This window comes from Hylobates moloch, unplaced genomic scaffold (genome assembly GCF_009828535.3).
Source record: "Hylobates moloch isolate HMO894 unplaced genomic scaffold, HMol_V3 SCAFFOLD_12, whole genome shotgun sequence".
Classification (NCBI taxonomy): domain Eukaryota; kingdom Metazoa; phylum Chordata; class Mammalia; order Primates; family Hylobatidae; genus Hylobates; species Hylobates moloch.
In genome coordinates, this window is record NW_026652287.1 from 10,192,212 (window position 1) to 10,216,721 (window position 24,510).

General features: G+C 43.7%; 1 protein-coding gene across 3 annotated transcripts in view; it reads left to right on the forward strand.

The window, feature by feature from the left end:
• ZCCHC8 (zinc finger CCHC-type containing 8) overlaps window positions 1–20,310 on the forward strand; it is a 31,617-nt gene extending 11,307 nt beyond the window's left edge. For 2 of the 3 annotated variants that reach the window (XM_058424729.1, XM_032168431.2), the window contains 11 exons: window positions 1,409–1,514; window positions 2,501–2,578; window positions 9,588–9,691; window positions 9,807–9,872; window positions 10,456–10,516; window positions 10,978–11,120; window positions 11,400–11,542; window positions 13,066–13,187; window positions 15,083–15,169; window positions 15,414–15,531; window positions 19,407–20,310. In XM_058424729.1, coding sequence (XP_058280712.1) covers window positions 1,409–1,514; window positions 2,501–2,578; window positions 9,588–9,691; window positions 9,807–9,872; window positions 10,456–10,516; window positions 10,978–11,120; window positions 11,400–11,542; window positions 13,066–13,187; window positions 15,083–15,169; window positions 15,414–15,531; window positions 19,407–20,185 — 1,807 coding nt within the window. In that variant the 3' untranslated portion in view covers window positions 20,186–20,310. Of the gene's footprint in view, window positions 1–1,408; window positions 1,515–2,500; window positions 2,579–9,587; window positions 9,692–9,806; window positions 9,873–10,455; window positions 10,517–10,977; window positions 11,121–11,399; window positions 11,543–13,065; window positions 13,188–15,082; window positions 15,170–15,413; window positions 15,532–19,406 lie in introns of those variants that run through there. The other variant, XM_058424730.1, reaches the window with a different exon arrangement.
• The last annotated feature ends 4,200 nt before the right edge of the window (window positions 20,311–24,510 follow it).

Consider the following 24,510-nt stretch of genomic DNA (forward strand, 5'->3'; position numbering starts at 1 on the left):
CCAGCTAATTTTGTATTTTTAGTAGAGATGGGGTTTCTCCATGTTGGTCAGGCTGGTCTCGAACTCCCGACCTCAGGTGATCTGCCCATCTCGGCCTCCCAAAGTGCTGGGATTACAGGTATGAGCCACTGCACCTGGCCTTTTTTTTTTTTGAGATGGAGTTTCACTCTTTTTGCCCAGGCTGGAGTACAGTGGCATGGTCTTGACTCACTATAGCCTCCACCTGCTGGGTTCAAGCAATTCTCTTGCCTCAGCCTCTCAAGTAGCTCAGGCGCCTGCCACCAGGCCTGGCTAATTTTTGTATTTTTAGTAGAGACGGGGTTTCACCATGTTGGCCAGGCTGGTCTCGAACTCCTGACCTCAAGTGATCTGCCCATCTGCAGAAATCTTAAAATGTCAGAGCTACAAGATACCTAAAAAATCATCAAGTCTGTGAGAAGGAAACTGAGTCTGAGATATTATGGCTCCCCGATTACATGGTAATAAGACTTGGGCTCCTTTGACACCTCCTGAACTGAGCACTACTGAATATATGATGAGCTTGGTTCTTGACCTGGAGGGCTGGGGAAAGCAGATCTCAGTATTTTTTCTTGCTTTGCATTTTGATTTTATATTTTCCAGTTTCATATTTATATTGGCGTTTCCTTACGTATGTATTAAGAATCTCTGGGCCGGGCGCGGTGGCTCACACTTGTAATCCCAGCACTTTGGGAGGCCGAGGCGGACGGATCACGAGGTCAGGAGATCGAGACCACGGTGAAACCCCGTCTCTACTAAAAATACAAAAAAAATTAGCCGGGCGTGGTGGCGGGCGCCTATAGTCCCAGCTACTCGGAGAGGCTGAGGCAGGAGAATGGCGTGAACCCGGGAGGCGGAGCTTGCAGTGAGCCGAGATTGCGCCACCACACTCCAGCCTGGGTGACACAGCGAGACTCCGTCTCAAAAAAAAAAAAAAAAAAAAGAATCTCTGGGAGGAGGATGTAGAAGACCTAAATATATGGACTGTCTTTGTGTTGCAGAAATAGATGGCCAAGAGACAGGGTAGGAAGGGAGCTTTTCGTTATGTAACCCTTTTCCTTCTCTTGGATTTTGAACCATTTACATGTAGTATCTATTTAAAAATTAAGTATACAGAATTTGTAAATAAAATCCATGTATTCTTTGCACAACTGATTGACAGTTGTTATGCCAATCACTGTGTTACTTTATCATAATCATTGCATTAACTTGGCAATAATATGTAATTTATCTTAAGGAATATGTTCCTGAGTATTACAGAGTCAGTGATTTGTTAAACTTCTGAAAAACAACAACATTCACACTTGACATCTTATAGTAATGCCTAAGACTTCAGTCTGTTGAATGTTTTACTCTGTCTGGGTTCTGACCATTTTGTCCTCTTACACAGGCAATATCATCAAGAAATAGAGGAATTTGTATCAAATTTAGTAAAAAGATTTGAGGAACAGCAGAAAAATGATGTGGAAAAGACTTCCTTTAATCTTTTGCCCCAGGTATTTCAAATTTAAGAGACTTTAAGATTAGTAAGTTATGTGTTTCACTGCCAATTATTGGGCCACAAGGATCCTCTTGAATCAAAACCAAAATGATTAACACCGTTTACCACTTCTTCTACTGGCTTGCTTTTCCTGAAGCCTGACTGGTTTAGCCACACGGCGTTCTTTTAGCTTGTGGCTCAGACTTTTTACATTGCCTAACTTGGACATGTAGTTTTGGGCAGAAAATTAATTTTAGGCCAGAAAAAAATCTAAGTTTCTGGGGTTTATAAAAGATGGATTCATTTTATCTAAAACAAACAGGCTTGTGGACTATCCTTTTTTCCCTCTACTTGTTTTTAGAAAATCAATTGTGTGCCCAAAGAAATCTGAGAAGTTTTACTATGTGAATATTAGATCATGCATTTATGTTTAAAAAAAGAGAGAGAGAGAGGAAAATCAGAGTTAAGATTTCTGGGTCTTTTTTTTTTAATTAAAAATTAAGGTAAGTAGAATTTCTCAAATAAGGAACTTTAGCTGTTTATCCTTTGGAGAACAGTGTTCTGATTGATTACGTTTTTTATCGCCTTTGGTTTTTATGTATTCTGTACAATTTTTAAAGATTCAGCAAACAAAATACATTTAACAATAAAAACCATACTGAATATTATTTTTGATTCAAGGAAACTGTTGTAGTGGCTTGAGGTCTGTGAGGGTTATATTATCAGTATTGACCAGTAATGTAAAACTATATATTTTTAATCTTTCTGGTTATCTGCCTTGCCAGTTTTAAGTGTTGAAAGCGGCATAATTAATATTGGTTAAAAAAAAAAGTCATAGTGCATGCTAATGCTTCAGAAGAAGCTCTCCTTTTACATCTTCCATTCTCCCACATGAAATGTCATTCATAAACATTCTTAGCTTAATTTCTAAACTTACTAACTTCCATTTAAACTTGTTAAAAATTGGTTACCCGTTGTAATGTGTGTTTTTCTTCGTATTAGCCATCCAGTATTGTGCTAGAGGAGGACCACAAAGTGGAAGAGTCCTGTGCCATTAAAAACAACAAGGAAGCTTTCAGCGTAAGTTTGGACATTTCAGTTTGAATTCTGCCAATAGGTGTTTCCTATCCTATGTCAACTGGGTGGCGTTTAAAAGATAAAGTAGTGTAGTCATATATCTTCACTTGATAACAGCATCTTTTTGTGGTAAATAGCAGTTTGGACTTTAGCCTCTAAATATTACAGTTTGCGTTTTAATAATGGTTGCGTTGTGACCTGGGGCACAGTAAACATACTTTGGAGAACTTTGTTTTTGTATTGACCAACCACTTTGTTTATTCAAGAAGTTGGACGAAGATATAGAAAGCATGCTTGTTGAACTTATACGTGGCTAAAGCTGAGAGGGATAGATAGCTAATATAACATATGGCAAATTTGGAATTTAAAGTGTTGACAGTCTCAAATGGTGGGTGAAAAATAGAAGAAGTTAACAGGGATGACCTACATTTAGGCTACAGCCTTTCAATACCTATGCAAAATTCATTAGTGTTAATACAATGTAGTAGTATGATTTTGCAGCTTATAATTTTTTTTTTTTTTTTTTTTTTTGAGACGGAGTCTTGCCCTGTCACCCAGGCTGGAGTGCAATGGCACAATCTCGGCTCACTGCAACCTCCACCTGCCGGGTTCAAGCAATTCTCCTGCCTCAGCCTCCCTAGTAGCTGGGATTACAGGCACCTGCCACCATGCCCAGCTAATTTTTGTATTTTTAGTAGGGACAGGGTTTCACCATGTTGGCCAGGCTGGTCTCGAACTCCGGACCTTGTGATCTGCCCTCCTTGGCCTCCCAGAGTGTTGGGATTACAGACGTGAGCCACTGTGCCCAGCGCAGCATATAATATTTTAAAAGGTAATGTAATAATGGATTCTATAATATTGAAGGAAAACTGGTTTTCGTGTTTATGTAGTATTATCCCATATTAGTATACTACAATTTTAGGCTGGGTGCAGTGGCTCACACCTGTAATCCCCAGTGTTCTGGGAGGCCAAGGTGGAAGGATTACCTGAGTCTAGGAGTTCCAGACTAACCTGGGCAACATAGCCAGAACTCATCTCTATGAAAAATTCTTAAGAAATTAGCCAAATGTGGCTGGGCGAAGTGGCTCACACCTGTAATCCCAGGACTTTGGGAGGCTGAGGCCGATGGATCACTTGAGGTCAGGAGTTCGAGACCAGCCTGGCTGTCATGGTGAAACCTTGTCTCTACTGAAAATACAAAAATTCGCCAGATGTGGTGGTGCACACCTGTAGTCCCAGCTACTCAGGAGACTGAGTCATGGAAATTGCTTTGAACCCAAGAGACTGAGGCTGCAGTGAGCCAAGATTCGCCACTGCACTCCAGCCTGGACAACAGAGGGAGACTCTGTCTCAAAAAAAGAAAAAAATTAGCCAAGTGTGGTGGCATGGACCTGTAGTCCCAGCTACTCAGGAGGCTGAAGTGGGAGGACTGCTTGAGGTCAAGGCTGCAGTGAGCCATGATTGTGCCACTGCACTCCAGTCTAGGTGACAGAGCAAGACCCTGTCTCAGAAAACAAACAAACAAACAAAATATATATATATATGTATAGATACATATGTGTATATAAAAAAGAAAGAGATACGGGCCTACTGGGATGACGAAGAGCCCACAAACTTTATTGAAAGGAAAATTTACAAAGGATGTCACATCTCTACAAATAGGATAAAGGTTGTTATTTGTAAAAGACTAAAAGTTAGCCGGGCGCGGTGGCTCAAGCCTGTAATCCCAGCACTTTGGGAGGCTGAGGCGGGCGGATCACGAGGTCAGGAGATCGAGACCATCCTGGCTAACACGGTGAAACCCCATCTCTACTAAAAACACAAAAAATTAGCCGGGCGTGTTGGCGGGCGCCTGTATTCCCAGCTACTCGGGAGGCTGAGGCAGGAGAATGGCGTGAACCCAGGAGGTGGAGGTTGCGGTGAGCCGAGATCGCGCCACTGCACTCCAGCCTGGGGGACAGAGAAAGACTCCGTCTCAAAAAAAAAAAAAAAAAAAAAAAAAGACTAAAAGTTATTTTAAATCACCCTTTAAAGGGCCAAGTGGCAGAATTAAGACCAGTGATTGAATTGAGTATAAGAAGGTACATTTCAACTCAACCTTTAGAAAGTTCAAGTTTCTATCAGAGATGTGAAAAATGATATGACAAAAAGGAAGGCCGGGGTGGTGGTCTGATGTCCCAGATTTGGAGGCCGGGGGGGGGATCATGAGGTCAGAAGTCGAGACCAGGTGAAACCCCGTCTCTATAACAATACAAAAAATAGCCGGGTGGTGGGGGGCAGAGGCTGAGGCAGGAGAATGGCGCGAACCCGGGAGGCGGAGCTTGCAGTGAGCCGAGATCGCGCCACTGCACTCCAGCCTGGGTGACAGAGCGAGACTCCGTCTCAAAAAAAAAAAAAAAAAAAAGGAAAAAAACAAGTGAAATGGCACTTCTCATTTATAAAAGTGAATTCAGTATTACTGGAGTCAAATAGGGACTGAGATGTTATCAGGACACTTTAAAGAAAAATTTCTGAATTTGAATGAGGTAGTTTTTCATTTTCCTTCTGACGCTAAGTTTCTGGGATTGAAAGTGGCACTTGCCTAGAAACTGGGAATTTTGTTTATTTATTAATTTAGACCTTTAAAAAATACGAAAATATTTAGTGAATGCTGTTTTGTCCCAGGGATCCTTCTAGGTTCCAGGGAGACAGCAGTGAAAAGAAGGGCAAAATCCCGGCTCTGATCGAATTACATTGTAGTCAGGGAAGGTAGTGCCCTGAAGAAAAATAAAGCAGGGAAAGCAGAGTAGCTGTGGGGTAGGTGGTTTGTATAGTGACTGACAGCCTCTCTGAGCCGAACCTTGGATGAATTGAGGAAGTGAGTGGAGGCTGTGCTTTGAATGGGGCACTCCAGGCAATAGGAAGGGTACGTAGAAAGCCCCAAGGCAGGAGCACTACCTGCCATGTAAGTTCTAAGCTCATTAAAGGTATTACTCATGAAGGTGCTCTTAGGCTTCAGTTGTACAGATGAGGAAACAGAGATGGAAAGCTAAGTAACTCGCCAGTGGGTTAGTGAGTGGCAAAGCCAGGGCAGGGCTTAAAACCAGGCCCGTGGCCTGGCACAGTGGCCCACATCTGTAATCCCAGCACTTTGGGAGGCCAAGGCAGGCTGATCACCTGAGGTCAGGAGTTGGAGACCAGCCTGGCCAACATGGCAAAACCCCATCTCTACTAAAAATACAAAAATTAGCTGGGTATGGTGACTGAAGCCCATAATCCCAGCTACTCAGGGGGCTGAGGCAGGAGAATCGCTAAAACCCAGGAGACAGAGGTTGCAGTGAGCCGAGATCATGCCACTGCACTCCAGCCTGGGCAACAGAGCGAGACTCTCCCTCAAAAAAAAAAAAAAAAGCCAGGCCCTTGGAGTCTGGAGCACGTGGTCTGAATCTGTAGGTTGTGCGATAGACTGTAATGAGGACTTTAGATTTTACTGTAAGATGAGAAGCGATAGACGGTTTTAAGTAGAAATGTAACATGATATGAATTGACTTTTTTTCTTTTTTTTTTTTTTTTTTGAGACAGACTCTCGCTCTGTCGCCCAGGCTAGAGTGCCGTGGCACAATCTCGGCTTACTGCAACCTCCGCCTCCCAGACTCAAGCAATTATCCTGCCTCAGCCTCCTGAGTAGTTGGGATCACAGGCGCGTGCCATCACACCTGGCTAATTTTTGTATTTTTAGCAGAGATGGGGTTTCACCATGTTGGTCAGGCTGGTCTCAAACTCCTGACTTTGTGATCCACCCACCGCGGCCTCCCAAAGTGCTAGGATTACAGGCATGAGCCACCATGCCTGGCCATGAATTGACTTTTTAAAAGAGCTGGGTTCTGTGTGGAAAATAGTCTGTAGCTGGTTACCTGTGGAAGCTGAAAACCAGTTAGGAAGTTATTGTGTTCAACTCAGGTGAGAGAAAATGGTACTGAGACTGGAGTGAGGGTGGTGCTGCTGAGAAGTGCTTAGAATGTGGATGTACTCGGGAAGTAGAGCTGATCAAATGTGTTGATGAATTGGATGCAGAATATGAGAGCAAGAGAGTCATCAGAGTGACTCAGTTTTTGACCTGAGTGCCAGTAAGAATGTCGTCGTAAAAACTTAGCCGGGCGTGGTGGCAGGCGCCTGTAGTCCCAGCTACTTGGGGGGCTGAGGCAGGAGAATGGCATGAACCTGGAAGGTGGAGCTTGCAGTAAGCCGAGATCGCGCCACTGCACTCCAGCCTGGGCGACAGAGCGAGACTCCATCTCAGGAAAAAAAAAAAAGGATGTCGTCATATTTTCTCTGATGGGGAAGACTAGAGGAGGAGCAGGTTTTGGGGGGTGGCTAGGAATCCAGTGCAGTTTTAAGCAGGTGAGTTTGAGATGCCACTTACATGCCTCTTGAGAGCTGTCAAGTTGACACTTTCTTTTTTTTTTTTTTTTGAGACAGAGTCTTGCTCTGTCACCCAGGCTGGAGTGCAGTGGCGCAGTGTCGGCTCACTGCAAGCTCCGCCTCCCAGGTTCACGCCATTCTCCTGCCTCAGCCTCTCCGAGTAGCTGGGACTACAGGCACCCGCCACCACGCACGGCTTATTTTTTGTATTTTTGGCAGAGATGGGGTTTCACCGTGGTCTCGATCTCCTGACCTCGTGATCCGCCTGCCTCGGCCTCCCAAAGTGCTGGGATTACAAGCGTGAGCCACCGTGCCCAGCCCAAGTTGACACTTTCATATATAAAATTGGAGGTTAGGACTGATCAGAACTTGACCGTAAAGGAGAACATATATTCAGGGCAACATCAATCTATGCTCCCAGTGAAAAAATAATAATTAAAAAGTAGTAACTTAGGCCAGGCGCAGTGGCTCATGCCAGTAATCCCAGCACTTTGGGAGGCCAGGGCGGGCAGATCACCTGAGGTCGAGAGTTTGAGACCAGCCTGACCAACATGAAGAAACCTCGCCTTTATTAAAAATACAAAATTAGCCGGGTGTGGTGGTGCATGCCTGTAATCCCAGCTACTTGGGAGGCTGAGGCAGGAGAATCGCTTGAACCCAGGAGGTTCAACCGGAGGTTGCAGTGAGCTGAGATTGCGCCATGGCACTCCAGCCTGGGCAACAAGAGCGAAACTCCGTCTCAACAAATAATAATAATAACTTGACCTGGCCGGGCGCGGTGGCTCACGCTTGTAATCCCAGCACTTTGGGAGGCCGAGGTGGGCGGATCACAAGGTCAGGAGATCGAGACCACGGTGAAACCCCGTCTCTACTAAAAATACAAAAAATTAGCCGGGCGTGGTGGCGGGTGCCTGTAGTCCCAGCTACTCGGAGAGGCTGAGGCAGGAGAATGGCGTGAACCCGGGAGGCAGAGCTTGCAATGAGCCGAGATTGCACCACTGCACTCCAGCCTGGGTGACAGAGCGAGACTCCGTCTCAAAAAAAAAAAAAAATAATAATAATAACTTGACCTTTAGTAGTAGTAAGCATATATATTATACTTCATACCATGGGTCAGGATGAACCACCTGGGTAGTGAAAATGGAGAGGAGGACTGAGACCTAGGGCACTCTAATACATGGAAGATAGAGGGATGAGAAGAGTCTAATACAGAAGAGCAAGGCTCAGTCAGCAAGGAAAGAAGAGAATGGAGAAGCATATCCTAGAAGACAAGGGAGGAAGATGTTTTTAGGAGGAAGGAAGAATTGTGTCAATTGTCGCAGATAGGTTAAGAAAGATGAAGAGTGAGAACTATCCATTGAATTTGGCTGCGTGGAGGTCATCGGGAAGCTCCATTGTTAGGGGCTCAGCCCAGTGATAGGTATAGAAGCATTACTGGAAATGTTCAAGAGAGAGGGCAATGTCATTAAAAAAATGGAGGCCAGGCACAGTGGCTCAACACCTGTAATCCCAGCACTTTGGGAGGCTGAGGCGGGAGGATTGCTTGAGGCCAGGAGTTTAAGACCAGCCTGGGCAACATAGCAAGACCCCATCTCAAAAAAAAAAATTAGCTGTGTGTAGTGACACAACTACTCGGGAGACTGAGGCAGGAGGATCATTTTAGCCCAGGACTTTGAGGTTACAGTAAGCCAAGATCATGCCACTGCATTCCAGCCTAGACAACAGAGCAAGACCCTGCCTCAAAAAAAAAAAAAAAATTAAAAAGTATATGTGAGGCCAAGTGCAGTGGCTCATGGCTGTAATCCTAACACTTTGGGAGGCTGAGTCAGGTGAATTGCTTAAGCTCAGGAGTTCGAGACCAGCCTGGGCAACATGGCAAGACTCTGCCTCTACTAAAAATACAAAAAATAGCTGGGCAAAAAATAGCTGACCATGCTTGTGGTCCCAGCTTCTCAGGAGGCTGAGATGGGAGGATCGTTTGAGCCTGGCAGGCGGAAGTTGCAGTAAGCCAAGATTGCACCACTGTACTCCAGCCTGGGCAACAGAGACCCTATCTCAAAACAAACAAAAAAGTGTATGTGTGTGTGTTTGGTGTATGTATAAAGAGAGAGAGAGGCAGACAAAAATGTTAAACTATTAACAGTTGTTTAGGTGAAGGATACATTGGGTATTCATTGTACCACTTCTCCAACTTGTCTGTATGGAATTTTTTCAAAAAGAACTGGAGGGACAAGAAAAGAGTAAATGGGAAGAAAAGAAATGGAAACCATAACTAAAGGTCCTGCATGTCTCGCAAAGAGAAGCAATGAAATGGGGCATTGGAGGGAAATATGAGAGTCAAGGTTTTCATTTTTTGTTTGAATTCTGGAGAGAATGCAGCTGATAGTCATGATCCAATACAGAGGAAAAGCAGTGATCTAGCAGAGAGAGGGAACTGACGATGTAGTTTCTACTTACACATCAAAGTCTGGCTCCTTAATAACAAGGAAGTTATTATTTCTAATAATTCCATCCAAAAATAAATTGTTAAAACAGTTAATCATAATCTTACATTATTTAATGTCTTTTTTTTCTGCTTAAATAGCAATATTTTTTGACTTGTTTTCTGCAGGTTGTAGGAAGTGTCCTGTATTTTACTAATTTTTGCCTTGATAAATTGGGGCAACCGCTTCTAAATGAAAACCCTCAGCTTTCCGAAGGATGGGAAATACCCAAGTATCCTACATAGTGAATGAAGATCTTTTATGCATCTTGCCACTAAGTTCACCTTTAAAACAATTTCCAAATTTTGCAGACCATGATAACTATTCCTTAATAAAATTCACTAAAGGTACCATCAAGTCTTCAGCCACATTGTTTCTCTAGAAGGGCAAGAAATACAAGTAAAGGCAAAAAGGTTTGTGTGGGGAGTTGTTTTGTTTTACTTATTTACTTTTTTAACCGAAATCATAAACTTTTGGCTTGAAAAGTTCATGTTCTTTACTGCTGGTTTACTCTAAGGTTAATTACAGATTGAGCTAGAATTTTAATCCATACATATATGTTAAATGTTTAAATGGATCATCTGCTTCTTGGAATTCATTGGTTCTCACCTAATGTGCCTGGGCGGGTGGAAAGGTATAATTGTTGCTGTCAATTTGATTGCAGTCTTATAACCATCTACCTTCTTTCCATGTTACCTAACAGAAATATGATCAATTGTTCACCTTGATTCTTCTGTTGTTAACCACTTAAAAAACTCAAAAGAGGTAACAGATCAGTCAGGAACAGAAGGGTTCTTGGTTAAAAGACTCTGCATAGTACTATTTAAATCACTAAATACAGGCGATTAAAGTGTACTTCTTGTTGCAGATATTAGCGATCTGTGATCAACTTGCTTTCTTGTCTCTCTGATACACTTTGCTGTCATATAGAATTTTATTGATTTGCTTTTCTATTTTTATTGACATTATAAAAATCTTTGTCTTTTGACCAAATAGGCCAAAGCCTCACTGTTTCAATTGTGGTTCTGAAGAACACCAAATGAAAGATTGCCCAATGGTAAATTTTTCTCATGTTAAGAAAAGTCTTTGAACAAGAGCTTTCTAATGTTTTCAACACATTTATGGTATTTTGTAACATGAAGGAACTTTCTTTGTTACTTTCCTGTGTCCTTTAATTTGAAATCTTTTCAAATTTGTGTTCATATTTTAAGACATTAAATTTTTTTAGTAAATAATGTAAAACAGTACTCTTTGTACTTGAGATGAATAAACATGAGAGTTGAATTTTAGAGTTTATCCTAAAAACTTGATTTAATTTATGTAATACTGAGGTAATAAATAGACTGCTCCTTTCCTTACGTATTTTTCTAAAATATTCACCCTCTTTTACACTTGTTCGTCATACATTAAAACTAAAATAATCTGTTTACTTGATCTAAAAAAAAAGTATTTTTATTTAATTTCTGAAATATTTTTGAGTTGCATGAAACCATTCTTTTCAAATATGTCATGATGTAGCCTCGGAATGCTGCTCGAATAAGTGAAAACAGAAAAGAGTATATGGATGCCTGTGGGGAAGCAAACAATCAGAATTTCCAGCAGCGATACCATGCAGAAGAAGTAGAAGAAAGATTTGGAAGATTCAAGCCAGGAGTTATTAGGTACTAATGGCATTTTACCATAGAAAGTCATTTTTATTTCCCTAGCATTTGGAATGTTCTGTGTCTCTTTGGGCTAATTATCAGGATATGAGTGTACTCTGGCAAAGCCCTAGGTAATATACATTAATTCATTTAGAAACACTTCTTGAAATTTTAATTATATTTGTTAGATATCATGGCACGTAATATAGGCAAGAAATGTTTTAAAATACCAGAATACTATGTGTTTTCATGCAAACAAGAATTCAGTATTTTTCTTCCTCCTTTATCTTTACTTAGTGAGGAACTTCAAGATGCGCTAGGTGTGACAGACAAGAGTCTTCCACCTTTTATCTATCGGATGCGCCAGCTAGGGTACCCACCAGGGTGGCTCAAAGAGGCTGAATTGGAGAATTCGGGGCTTGCACTCTATGATGGAAAAGGTATAGTATCTTAAGTTAGAGAAGTCACCTTAAGTGTTTCCTTTTTTTTTTTTTTTTTTTTTTTTTTTTAAAGAATCACAACAAAATGTGATAGGAATGGCTGGCTTCTTTAATGTGTGCTAACTAAAAAATATCATGATGATGTTTCCTTGGTAAATTTTACAAGGAAGGAACTAAAATTTCAGTGAGTTCATAGATTATCTGATGGTTTTCTGGGCTTGCTCAGGTACTGTCTAGGCCAGAGTATCACCTCTCCAGCCAGTCCTCATAAGCTCTTATCTTTGTCAGTAATAATAACAGACCTAGACCCTCAATGCCAGGAGACCTGTAAAATGTAAAATACAGAAAACCTCTAATAGTCTAGAACTTCTCTCCTAGATACCTACCCTAGAAAGATATTCACACATATGCAAAAGAAATTGTATGTATACAAGAATCTTTTTGTATCATTGAATATGACAGTGAAAAATCTGAGACAACATTAAGGCCCTAAAGAAGAATGGTTAAATAAATTGGTAGTTCTGAGCTATGGGCTCCCTGCAACATATATGAAGAGTGGAATAAATCTGTATGAGCTGACATGGCAAAATCTTTGTGCAGTATTGAGTTTTTAAAAAGCAGGTTTCACCCGGGCACAGTGGCTCATGGCCGTAATCCCAGGATTTTTGGAGGCCGAGATGGGTGGATCAGTTGCGGTCAGGAGTTCAAGACCAGCCTGGCCAAGATGGTGGAACCCGGCCTCTACTAAAAATATAAAAATTAGCCAAGCATGGTGGCAGGTGCCTGTAATCCCAGCTACTCGGGAGGCTGAGGCAGTGGGTGGATCTCTTGAGCTCAGGAGTTTGAGACCAGCCTGGGCACCATCGTGAAACCCCGTCTCTACTAAAAATACACAGCCTACCCTGGTGTGGTTGTGCGTGCATGCAGTACCAGCTATTTAGGAGGCTGAAGTGGGAGGATCACTTGAGCCTGAGAGGCAGAAGCTGTAGTGAGCCAAGATGGTGCCACTGCACTCCAGCCTGGGTGACAGAGCAAGACCCTTTCTCAAAAAAAACAAAAAAAAGGCCGGGCATGGTGGCTCGCGCCTGTAATCCCAGCACTTTGGGAGGCTAAGGCGGGTGGATCACGAGGTCGGGAGATCGAGACCATCCTGGCTAACACGGTGAAACCCCATCTCTACTAAAAAATACAAAAAATTAGCCAGGCGTGGTGGCGGGTGCCTGTAGTCCCAGCTACTCAGGAGGCTGAGGCAGGAGAATGGCATGAACCCAGGAGGCAAAGCTTGCAGTGAGCCGAGATCATGCCGCTGTACTCTAGCCTGGGCGACAGAGCGAGACTCTGTCTCAAAAAAAAAAAAAAAAGTTCTGTCCTAATGATTTAGAAAAATTATAATGAAAATTGAAAGCCATTTCAAAACTAATTCTGTTGCCATGATTATAAGCACCTTCTAGGTGGACTTTTGGTCTGGGGAGGGATATATATTGACATTTAGCAATATTAACACTTTTTATGGTCTATAATAGATGGCACTGATGGGGAAACAGAAGTTGGAGAAATACAACAGAATAAAAGTGTCACTTACGATCTCTCAAAATTGGTCAACTATCCTGGTTTTAATATATCTACTCCCAGAGGAATTCCAGACGTAAGTATATTGATTTTTTTAAATTATCGTGTGATGTGATATTATTATGTTAAAGATTGGTCAAAATATTAACTTGTTGGCTACGCATGGTGGCTCACACCTGTAATCCCAACACTTTGGGAGTCCGAGGCAAGATGATCACTTGAGCCCCAGAGTTCGAGACCAGCCTGGGCAACATAGCAAGACCTTGTCTCTATAAAAAAATTTAAAAACTAGCCAAGGGTGGTGGCACATGCCTGTAGTCTTGGCTACTAGGGAGGCTGGGGTGGGAGGATTGCAGAGGTTACAGTGAGGTGAGATCACACTAGACCCTGTCTCAAAAAATAGTTAATTCATATACACATACAAACTTATATAGCAGTTACTATTTAAAGGAATAAATTTGTTACTTGTTTACATTTTTAATTTCTTCTGTAGAATCTTTCTAGAATCTTAATTGAAGTCTTATATTCATCAATAGCAGTTTTCTCTGATTTTGTGCCCTCAGAAAGGGAGCCAAAATAGATTGGTTAGAGTATCTAAATCTAAAACTACTATAAAATTTTAAAAGTCTTTAACAATATGGATTTTTCTGAGACAGTATTATTAATTTTACAGAATTGGGAAATAAGTTTCTATCTATAATAAATCTAAATATACTATAACTCTTTTTCCTGATTATTCTTGCCTTTTTTCCCCTCAAAGTAAAATTTCTCATTTTGTATATGAGTGGTTTTTCCACACTTAACTCTTTTCCAGCTTCCATCTTAGGTCTCAAGATTCAACAATGAACTATTGTACTGTTTTATTTAAAAAGCATATTCTTGGCCGGGCGCAGTGGCCCAGGCCTGTAATCCCAGCACTTTGGGAAGCCAAGGCGGGTGGATCACCTGAGCTCAGGAGTTTGAGACTAGCCTGGCCAACATGGCAAAATCCTATCTCTACCAAAAATATAAAAATTAGCTGAGCGTGGTGGCAGGCGCCTGTAATCCCAGCTACTCAGGAGGCTGAAGCAGAAGAATCGCTTGAACCCAGGAGGTGGAGGTTGCAGTGAGCCGAGATCGCGCCATTGCACTTTAGCCTGGGTGATGAAAGCGAAACTCCATCTCAAAAAAATATAAAAATAAAAAGTGTATTCTTGGTGTTCTTAGGAACTGGACAGTAGGGAAACAGCCAAAGACTTGAAGTTAGAGTATAGTGAGCAGATAGAAAGTTCTCAATCACACAAGACTGTGTAATTCATTATGGGCGGAAGTGCATGATACAAGCCATCAGTGCTTCTGGAAGCCAGTCCAGCTTCCAGTCTACTTCAGTGTCCCCTGGGAATACTCGTTAGAAATGTACATTCTTGAGTCCCACCCTTAGACTTAACTGATTCAAACCCTGGAACCTGTATGTTTCACAAGAGTTCCATGGGATTCTTACCGAGAACCACTGTTGAATGTGCGATTAGAGATGAGAGAGAAAATGAGCTGTATGGAATCTTTAAAGATGATGCTGTATTTGGAAAGAGAAAGAGCAGAAGATAGAAAACTCATGAGTAAGTGTGTTAGGAGAAGTGGGCGATGAACGGCCCTGTTAGCAGTGCCAGTGCTTGATGGGAGAGAGACTGGAGCCTGGGAGGCCCCATAGCAGTCACTCCTGCCTACATCATTTGCTTGCAGTATATAGAACCTTTTTTGGCCAAGTGATTGTGTCAGGTAGTCTTTTAGTATTCAGTCTTAATTATTTTGCAGGCAGGTTTAGTTTTCCTTCAACACATCATTATTTTCCTTAATTTCCAATAAAGGAAAAGTAACATAAGAAGGAAAAATGTAATTTGAGATCTCCACTGTACCTCCTTTGAGCAAAATCTCAAAACATGACATTTTCCAAATACATGTGTTTTTTTTTTTTCCTTCTCTTTGCATCATTAGGAATGGAGGATCTTTGGTTCCATACCAATGCAGGCATGTCAGCAGAAGGATGTGTTTGCCAATTACCTTACTTCTAACTTCCAAGCGGTAAATAGATTTTAAGGGTGTGCTCTATAAAATGTTATGTCTGCGAGATTTTTTAATTTATTAGCATCTTACAGCCTTTTCTTGCTTTGTTATCTTGACAGACCAAAAGGAAAACAGTGGCAAAATTCACCAGTTACCTAGACTTAGCTCCAGATTGTTTTTCTACATCATTTTAAGTGAAGGGATGGAGTTTAATTCGTTGTCTACCCCACCTAACTTGTGTTTGGTTTGGTTGCTCTTTTAGCCGGGTGTGAAGTCTGGCAACAAGAGGTCTTCATCTCACTCTAGCCCAGGTAGTCCAAAGAAGCAGAAGAAGGAAAGCAACTCAGCGGGATCCCCCGCCGACATGGAGCTCGATTCGGGTAGGTTTCATCCTATGGCTCTGATTTCTCTGTTTTTTTTTTTGAGATGAAGTCTCAGTCTTGTCGCCCGGGCTGGAGTGCAATGGCATGATCTCGGCTCACCACAACCTCCGCCTCCCGGGTTCAAGCGTTCTCCTGCCTCAGCCTCCCGAGTAGTTGGGATTACAGGCATGCACCACCACGCCCAGCTAATTTTTGTACTTTTTTTTTTTTTTTAGTAGATACAGGGTTTCACTATCTTGACCAGGCTGGTCTCAAACTCCTGACCTTGTGATCTACCCACCTCAGCCTCCCAAAGTGCTGGGATTACAGGCATGAGCCACCGCGCCCAGCCCCTGTCTTCGTTTTCAAATTCACAGAGAGAATTTTTTTTTTTTTTTTTTTTTTTTTGAGACGGAGTCTCGCTCTGTTGCCCAGGCTGGAGTGCAGTGGCGCGATCTCCGCTCACTGCAAGCTCCGCCTCCTGGGTTCACACCATTCTCCTGCCTCAGCCTCTCTGAGTAGCTGGGACTACAGGCGCCCGCCACCATGCCCAGCTAATTTTTTGTATTTTTAGTAGAGACGGGGTTTCACCGTGCTCTTGATCTCCTGACCTCGTGATCCACCCGCCTCGGCCTCCCAAAGCGCTGGGATTACAAGCCTGAGCCACCGCGCCCGGCACAGAGAGAATTTAAAGACCATGAATTAAGCTGGGTGTGGTGGCTCACGCCTGTGATCCCAGCACTTTGGGAGGCTGAGGCAGGCGGTAAGGAGGTAAGGTAAGGAGATCGAGACAATCCTGGCAAACACGGTGAAACCCTGTCTCTACTAAAAATACAAAAAATTAGCCGGGCGTGGTGGCGGGCACCTGTAGTCCCAGCTACTCAGGAGGATGAGGTAGGAGAATGGCATGAACCCGGGAGGTGGAGGTTGCAGTGAGCTGAGATCATGCCGCTGCACTCCAGCCTGGGCGAAAGTGCGAGCCTCCATCTCAAAAAAAAAAAAAAGATCATGAATTAAATTCCCTTAAAGTTCAAAGGGATTAAAGCCCCACATGAAATTATTTTGCACAAGTGACTTCAAAGTTCAGAATCAAAGCCCTCAAATTATTTCCCCTAACTTTTTCTTTGTTTTTTCGAGACAGAGTTTCACTGTCGCCCAGGCTGGAGTGCAGTGGCGCGATCTTGGCTCACTGCAACCTCCGCCTCTTGGGTTCAAGTGATTCTCCTGCCTCAGCCTCCCAAGTAGCTGGGATTACAGGTGCCCACCACCACGCCTGGCTAATTTTGTATTTTTTGTAGAGATGGAGTTTCTCCATGTTAGCCAGGCTGGTCTCAAACTCCTGACCTCAGGTGATCCGCCCGCCTCCGCCTCCCAAAGTGCTGGGATTATACGTGTGAGCCACCGTGCCTGGCCCGTGGTTGTCATTTTTTGAAGTTTGGGGATTTGTGGTGGTGGCACCCCTGTCACCAGGGTCACACACTTCTGTGTAGGCATTTTCAGTTTTGAACTAGGGGCTCTTTCCTCTATTTCTGTATTGTTCTTTTTTTCTTTTTTTTTTTCTTTTTTTTTTTTTTGAGACAGGGTCTGCCTCAGTTGCCCAGGCTGGAGTGCAGTGGTGCGATCATGGCTCAGTGCAACCTTAGACTCCTGGGATCAAGCAGTCCTCCCACCTCAGCCTCCCATGTAGCTGGGACTATAGGCATGTGTCACCAAATCCAGCTAATTTTTGTATATTTTGTAGAGACTGAGGTCTTACTTTGTTGCCCAGGCTGGTCTTGAACTGCTGAGTTTAAGCAATCTGCCTGCCTCAGCCTCCCAATGTTACTGTCATGATCCACCGTGCTGGGCCGTTAGTTGACTTCTAAGTGAGAGTGTGTTATTCTCCTCACAAATCTTATTGTCTATAGAATAAAGTTCAGACCCCCTTCTAGACCTTGAGGACAGAAAGCTTAATAAGACAGTATTGCTGCCCTAGTTACCACTCTCTGTCACCTCGGGATTGCAGATGTGTAAACATTTTCATATAAATGTGGTGGCCCACAGTGATACATACAGAATGATAGTATTACATATTGCTGCCACAGAGCAGGTTCCAGACTGTAATGGTGGCACAGAGGAAAAACAGCATCTGTGCTGAATGAAGTCATAGGGCAACTTTGAACTGCATCTTGAGGGATGAATGCAGGGATTTACCAAGGAAATGAGGAGGAGGGCGTTTGAGACAGAGGGAAGTGCAGATGCAGGATAGTGAAACTTCACAGCACATCAGGCCAGCAGCAGGGTGACAGCTGGAGTTTGAGCCAGGCAGTAGGAGATGACATGATGGAAGTAGGGAAACTGTATCCTAGAGGGCCATGGAGGAAGATTGGACTTCATCCTGTGGGGTCTGGGCAGGCACTGAAGGGTTTCCAATGGAGATGGGAAAGGTCATAGGGCCAGACTTGTGATGAATCTGGCAGTGGTTTGGAGGACAGACACAAGGAAGATGAATCTAGAGGTCAGGGTGATTCTGATGTTCCTGGCAAATGTAATGGGCCTGAAGCAAGGTAGCCGCTGTGGCAGACAGCAGGAGAGCATGCACCGCAGAGAGCCAAAGACCTGGGGATGGATGGAAGGAAAGAGAGTACTCTCAGATGACAAGCAGATCCACTGGTGGTGCCATTAGTGAGAATAGCAGATGGGAGAACAGTCCTCATTTTAGGAAGAGATCATTTGTTTTAGACAGGTTGTGTCTGTGGAACATATAGGTGGATGGTCAGTGGGCAGTTACATATGTGAACCAGCAGTTCAGGCGAGCAGTCTAGATTAGAGATAACAATTGGGGGCCAGGCACAGTGGCTCATGCCTGTAATCTCAGCACTTTGGGAGGCCGAGGTGGGCGGATCACTTGAGATCAGGAGTTCGAAACCAGCCTGGCCAACATGGAGAAATCCCGTCTCTACTAAAAATACAAAACAGCCGGGCATGTTGGCATGCGCTGTAATCCCAGCTACTTGGGAGGCGGAGGCAGGAGAACTGCTTGAACCCGGGAGGCAGAGGTTGCAGCCAGCTGAAATCATGCCACTGCACTCCAGCCTGGGCAACAGAGCAAGACTCCGTCTCAAAAAAAAAAAAAATTGGGAAATTGGGCAGTTAGGCTGGGTGCAGTGGCTCATGCCTATAATCCCAGCATTATGGGAGGCCAAGGCAGGTGGATCGCCTGAGGTCCAGAGTTTGAGACCAACCTGGCCAACATGGTGAAACCCTGTCTCTACTAAAAATACAAAAATTTGCCAGACATGGTGGCGCACAACTGTAATTGCAGCTGCTTGGGAGGCTGAGGCAGGAGAATTGCTTGAAGCCGGGAGACAGAGGATACAGTGAGCTGAGATTGTGCCACTGCACTCCAGCCTGTGCGACAGAGTAAGACTCTGTCTCAAAAAAAAAAAAAAAAAAAGCTACGAAATAACCCAGGGTGTACTCCTGCCTTGCCCCTCACTTCCTCCCCATTAGCCTTCCACTCACTCAGTAGCCAGCCTGCACCTCCAGTCAAATTTCCTTCTGCATTCTGCCACAAATTTTTGGGTAGAGTGTACTACCTTGAAATTCTGAAGTCTCCAAGCAATTGCTCGCATTTCCTCAATCTAAAATGATGCACACAGCACAGAAACAGATCTCCCGAGGGATAGCCTCTAGCACCAGAAGATCCTGACAGCTCTCCCTGCAGATCTTTTCAGGTGGACTGAGGATACCAGGTGATGGTCATGGCACCTGAGAATCCAGAATTTCCCTCATGTTAAGCCAGTTATTTTTGGCCATTGAATTTCTGGATACACCTGAGTTCAAATAACAAATTTTAGTAAAACCAAATGCTATTATAAGTTTTAAAGTATCTCTTAACTTTCTTACATCAGATATGGAGGTACCACATGGTTCTCAGAGCAGCGAAAGTTTTCAGTTTCAACCACCGTTACCTCCTGATACTCCTCCACTCCCCCGGGGAACTCCTCCACCCGTCTTCACCCCTCCACTCCCAAAGGGCACCCCACCGCTGACTCCCAGTGACTCACCCCAGACCAGAACAGCATCTGGAGCTGTGGATGAGGACGCACTGACTCTAGAAGAACTTGAAGAACAGCAGAGGCGGATCTGGGCAGCTCTTGAGCAGGCCGAGAGCGTAAACAGCGACTCCGATGTTCCTGTGGACACACCTTTAACTGGCAATTCCGTTGCCTCATCACCTTGTCCAAATGAGCTAGACCTCCCTGTCCCGGAGGGAAAAACATCTGAAAAGCAGATGCTGGATGAGCCTGAGGTGCCAGAGGTTTTTACAAAGAAATCAGAAGCTGGACACGCCCCCAGTCCAGATTGTGAGGTGACATCACTTTGTCAGAAGGAAAAGGCAGAGTTGGCTCCGGTAAACACTGAAGATGCCCTTCTTGATAATGGCAGCGTCGGACCAAACTGTGACATCAGCAATGGGGGCAGCCGGAAGCTCTTTCCTGCAGACACCAGTCCTTCAACGGCCACTAAAATTCATAGCCCTATACCTGACATGAGCAAATTTGCAACTGGAATCACGCCATTCGAATTTGAGAATATGGCAGAATCTACTGGAATGTACCTCAGAATAAGAAGCTTGTTAAAGAACTCACCCCGAAACCAGCAGAAAAACAAAAAGGCCTCTGAATAATGGCTTGACTTAGCACTGAGAGCTATTTAATAACTTTGTTCCGTTAATTAGTACTAATTAAGTGGATAGATAGAATGGTTTTCCTGTTTGTCCCTCCCATGTTTAAAAATCTTTTTTTTTTTTTTTTTTTTTTTTTTTTGAGACAGAGTCTCGCTCTGTCGCCCAGGCTGGAGTGCAGTGGCGCAATCTCGGCTCACTGCAAGCTCCACCTCCCGGGTTCACGCCATTCTCCTGCCTCAGCCTCTCCGAGTAGCTGGGACTACAGGCGCCCGCCACCACGCCCGGCTAATTTTTTGTATTTTTAGTAGAGACGGGGTTTCACCGTGGTCTCGATCTCCTGACCTCGTGATCCGCCCGCCTCGGCCTCCCAAAGTGCTGGGATTACAAGCGTGAGCCACCGCGCCCGGCAAAAATCTATCCAAGGTTCATGTTCCAAAGTCAAGCCTATTTTAAAGAAAGACTGAGCTCACTAGTTCAGTATATTTTATTCTCACTGACAAAACTTGGGGGGAGATGTGAATATGACCTGGTTTAGAGAGGGTTTGTTAAGGTTTATACTATTTTTGGATTGTGACTGTCCATCAAGAGTGATGATTTTTATCTGTCTTTTGTACATTGTTTTCCCTTTCTACATTTTGCTAATTATCCTGTATATAAGTTTAATATATCACTTTTTAAAAGAAAAAATTCTACCATTTTAAATTCATGTTTCAACTACTACAACCAAATGAGAAAAATCAGGGATGAGCAGCTTTATCCCATTTGGGGTATTTTTATAACTGATTTACATGAGTCAATTTTAGTAATACTTTTACTTTTTTGTAACTTCATTCTTCATATATGCTTGCTATACAGGTGTGTTCATCTTTGTGTACAGAGGTTTAATAAATTAGTTTTCATATACATAATCTAAGACTTTGAATACAAAAAAGTGATTCACAGGTAAAATCAGTGTATATAACCTTTTTTTTTTTTTTGAGACAGAGTTTCACTCTTGTTGCCCAGGCTGGAGTGTAATGGCATAATCTCAGCTCACCGCAACCTCCGCCTCCCGGGTTTAAGCGATTCTCCTGCCGCAGCCTCCCGAGTAGCTGGGATTACAGGCATGCACCACCACGCCCAGCTAACTTGGTATTTTTAGTAGAGGTGGGGGTTTTTTTTGTTTTTTTTTTTTGTTTTTTTTTTGAGACGGAGTCTCGCTCTTTCACCCAGGCCGGACTGCAGTGGCGCTATCTAGGCTCACTGCAAGCTCCGCCTCCCGGGTTCACGCCATTCTCCTGCCTCAGCCTCTCGAGTAGCTGAGACTACAGGCGCCCGCCACCGTGCCCGGCTAATTTTTTGTATTTTTAGTAGAGATGGAGTTTCACCGTGTTAGCCAGGATGGTCTCGATCTCCTGACCTCGTGATCCGTCCGCCTCGGCCTCCCAAAGTGCTGGGATTACAGGCGTGAGCCACCGCGCCCAGCCAGAGATGGGGTTTTTCCACGTCGGGTCAGGCTGGTCTTGAACTCCTGACTTCAGGTGATCTGCCCGCCTCGGCCTCCCAAAGTGCTGGGATTACAGGCGTAAGCCACCTCACCTGGCCAGTGTATATAACTTTTAAGTTTAAAAGTAAATTGTTGGCCAGGCATGGTGGCTCATGCTTATAATCCTAGCACTTTGGGAGGCCAAGGAGGAAGGATTCACCTGAGGTCAGGAGTTCGAGACCAGCCTGGCCAACACGGAAAAACCCCATCTCTACAAAAATACAAAAATTAGCCAGGTGTGGTGGTACATAACTGTAATCCCAGCTACTTGGGAGGCTGAACCCGGGAGGGGGAGGTTGCAGTGAGCTGAGATCGCGCCATTGCATTCCAGCCTGGGCAACAAGAGCAAAACTCCGTCTCAAAAAAAAAAAAAAAAAATGGTAAATTGTAAAAATTAGTGGTAGCAAAACAAAAATAATGATAGGAATTGCAAGTTTGGGTGCTTTCAGTGGATTTCAGCCTTAAATATAGAAACAGCAGAATTTTTGAAAAGTAATTATTTTGAAAAATGAATGGCATGCAGCTAGCCTTTGTATAAAAATAATTTTCTAGATTTGAACCCTAATAGTTAAAAATTTAAAATTAGACATAAACATACTGCTTTTAATTGTCAGATATATATATATATATAAGATAGAGCTGAAACTGTGGTTTAGGTCTTTCTGTGGAATGCCATTACACCTTTATATTAGTCAAGTCCATGAAAATAAATGTTTAGATGGTCTTGAATTGTTAGTCTCAGGCAGTGTTATCCTGCTCTCAGGCCAACAGGGGGAGCAAAATAGAAACATTCCAGATGTAGTTTTCATTTTTGAGAACTTGAGTAATCAGAATTTACTGTTCTGTAAAGAATAAAGGAAAGGAAAATTATAAAGAGAGAAATTTCTTTTTAAAGCCCTCACAGAATGTGCTAGAAATAGAATAAAATTTGAAATACTTTTGGCTTCTTTTCCTCAGAGCTTAAGTTCAAAATAAAAGCAATCCTTTACAGTTGTTTACATAGTGTTTTTAACCTGATCTCGCTCAGCATTTCTGTCAGGCAAATTATTATCACCACCTGGAAGTAAGGAAAGGGAGGCAGAGAGAGGTTAAAGGAACTTGTCGACATTCCAGAAGTGGTTCTTGAGAGGTGACTGTTCAACTAAAGACTTGACTATTCCCGGCCGGGCGCGGTGGCTCACGCTTGTAATCCCAGCACTTTGGGAGGCCGAGGCGGGCAGATCACGAGGTCAGGAGATCGAGACCACGGTGAGACCCCGTCTCTACTAAAAATACAAAAAATTAGCCGGGCGTGGTGGCGGGCGCCTGTAGTCCCAGCTACTCGGAGAGGCTGAGGCAGGAAAATGGTGTGAACCCAGGAGGCGGAGCTTGCAGTGAGCCGAGACTGCGCCACTGCACTCCAGCCTGGGTGACAGAGCGAGACTCCGTCTCAAAAAAAAAAAAAAAAAAAAAAAGACTTGACTATTCCCTAAATCAGAGCAGTAGTTGTTTAAATGTCCCTTTAAGAAGTATTCCATTAGTAGAGTCACCTGTGAATACCAGCAGTCTCTTAATAGTTATCTCTTTGCCATTTACCAGACATCATGTTAAGGTATTTTTGTGCATTACCCCATTTTCACAGTCACCACATTGGGTAGGCATTGTTAACCTCATTGTTGAGAAGAAATACACACAGCTAAATACACACATAACTAAAACACACAGCTGATACACAACCTAGTAAATCTAAATCCAGATCTCTCTGACCCTCGTATCTGTGTTCTTAACTGCTGTACTGCCTCCTTGTCAAAAGCTCTACAAAAGCACTGATTCTTTTTTTTTTTTTTTTTTTTTTTTGATACAGAGTCTTGCTCTGTCGCCCAGGCTAGAGGGCAGTGGCATGATCTCGGCTCACTGCAAGCTCCGCCTCCCGGGTTCAAGTGATTCTCCTGCCTCAGCCTCCCAAATAGCTGGGATTACAGGCATGTGCCACCACACCCGGCTAATTTTGTATTTTTAGTAGAGACGGGGTTTCTTCATGTTGGTCAGGCTGGTCTCCAACTCCCGACCTCAGGTGATCTGCGCGCCTCTTGCCTCCCACGGTGCTGGGATTATAAGCGTGAGCCATCGGGTGCCCAGCCAAAAGCACTGATTCTCAAAAAGTGGGCTCCTATTTCATTTGTTCAATTTTTTTGGGGGGTTGAGGGGTGGCGGACAGGGTCTCGCTCTGTCACCGAGGCTGGAGTACAGTGGCATGATCACAGCTCACTACAGCCTCCACCTCCCAAGTTCAAGTGATTCTCCTGCCTCAGCCTCCAGAGTAGCTGGGATTACAGGTGTGAGCTACCACACTCAGCCTGTTCAGCTACTTATTGAGAAGATACTTCTGATAAATGTTCTTCAGTGTGCTTTTCGGCATTAAAAAGGCGGATCACAAGGTCAGGAGATCGAGACCATCCTGGCCAACACAGTGAAACCCTGTCTCTACTAAAAAAAAAAATTCTTTTAAATAGCCGGGCGTGGCGGTGGGCGCCTGTAGTCCCAGCTACTCGGGAGGCTGAGGCAGGAGAATGGCATGAACCTGGGAGGCGGAGCTTGCAGTGAGCCGAGATCGTGCCACTGCACTCCAGCCTGGGTGACAGAGCAAGACTCCATCTCAAAAAAAAATAGAAAAAATACTGTGGCCCAGCATGGTGGCTCATGCCTGTAATCCCAGCACTTTGGGAAGCCAAAGCAGGCATATTGCTTGAGGCCAGGGGTTTGGGACCAGCCTGGCCAACATGGTGAAACCCCATCTCTACTAAAAATACAAAAATTAGCC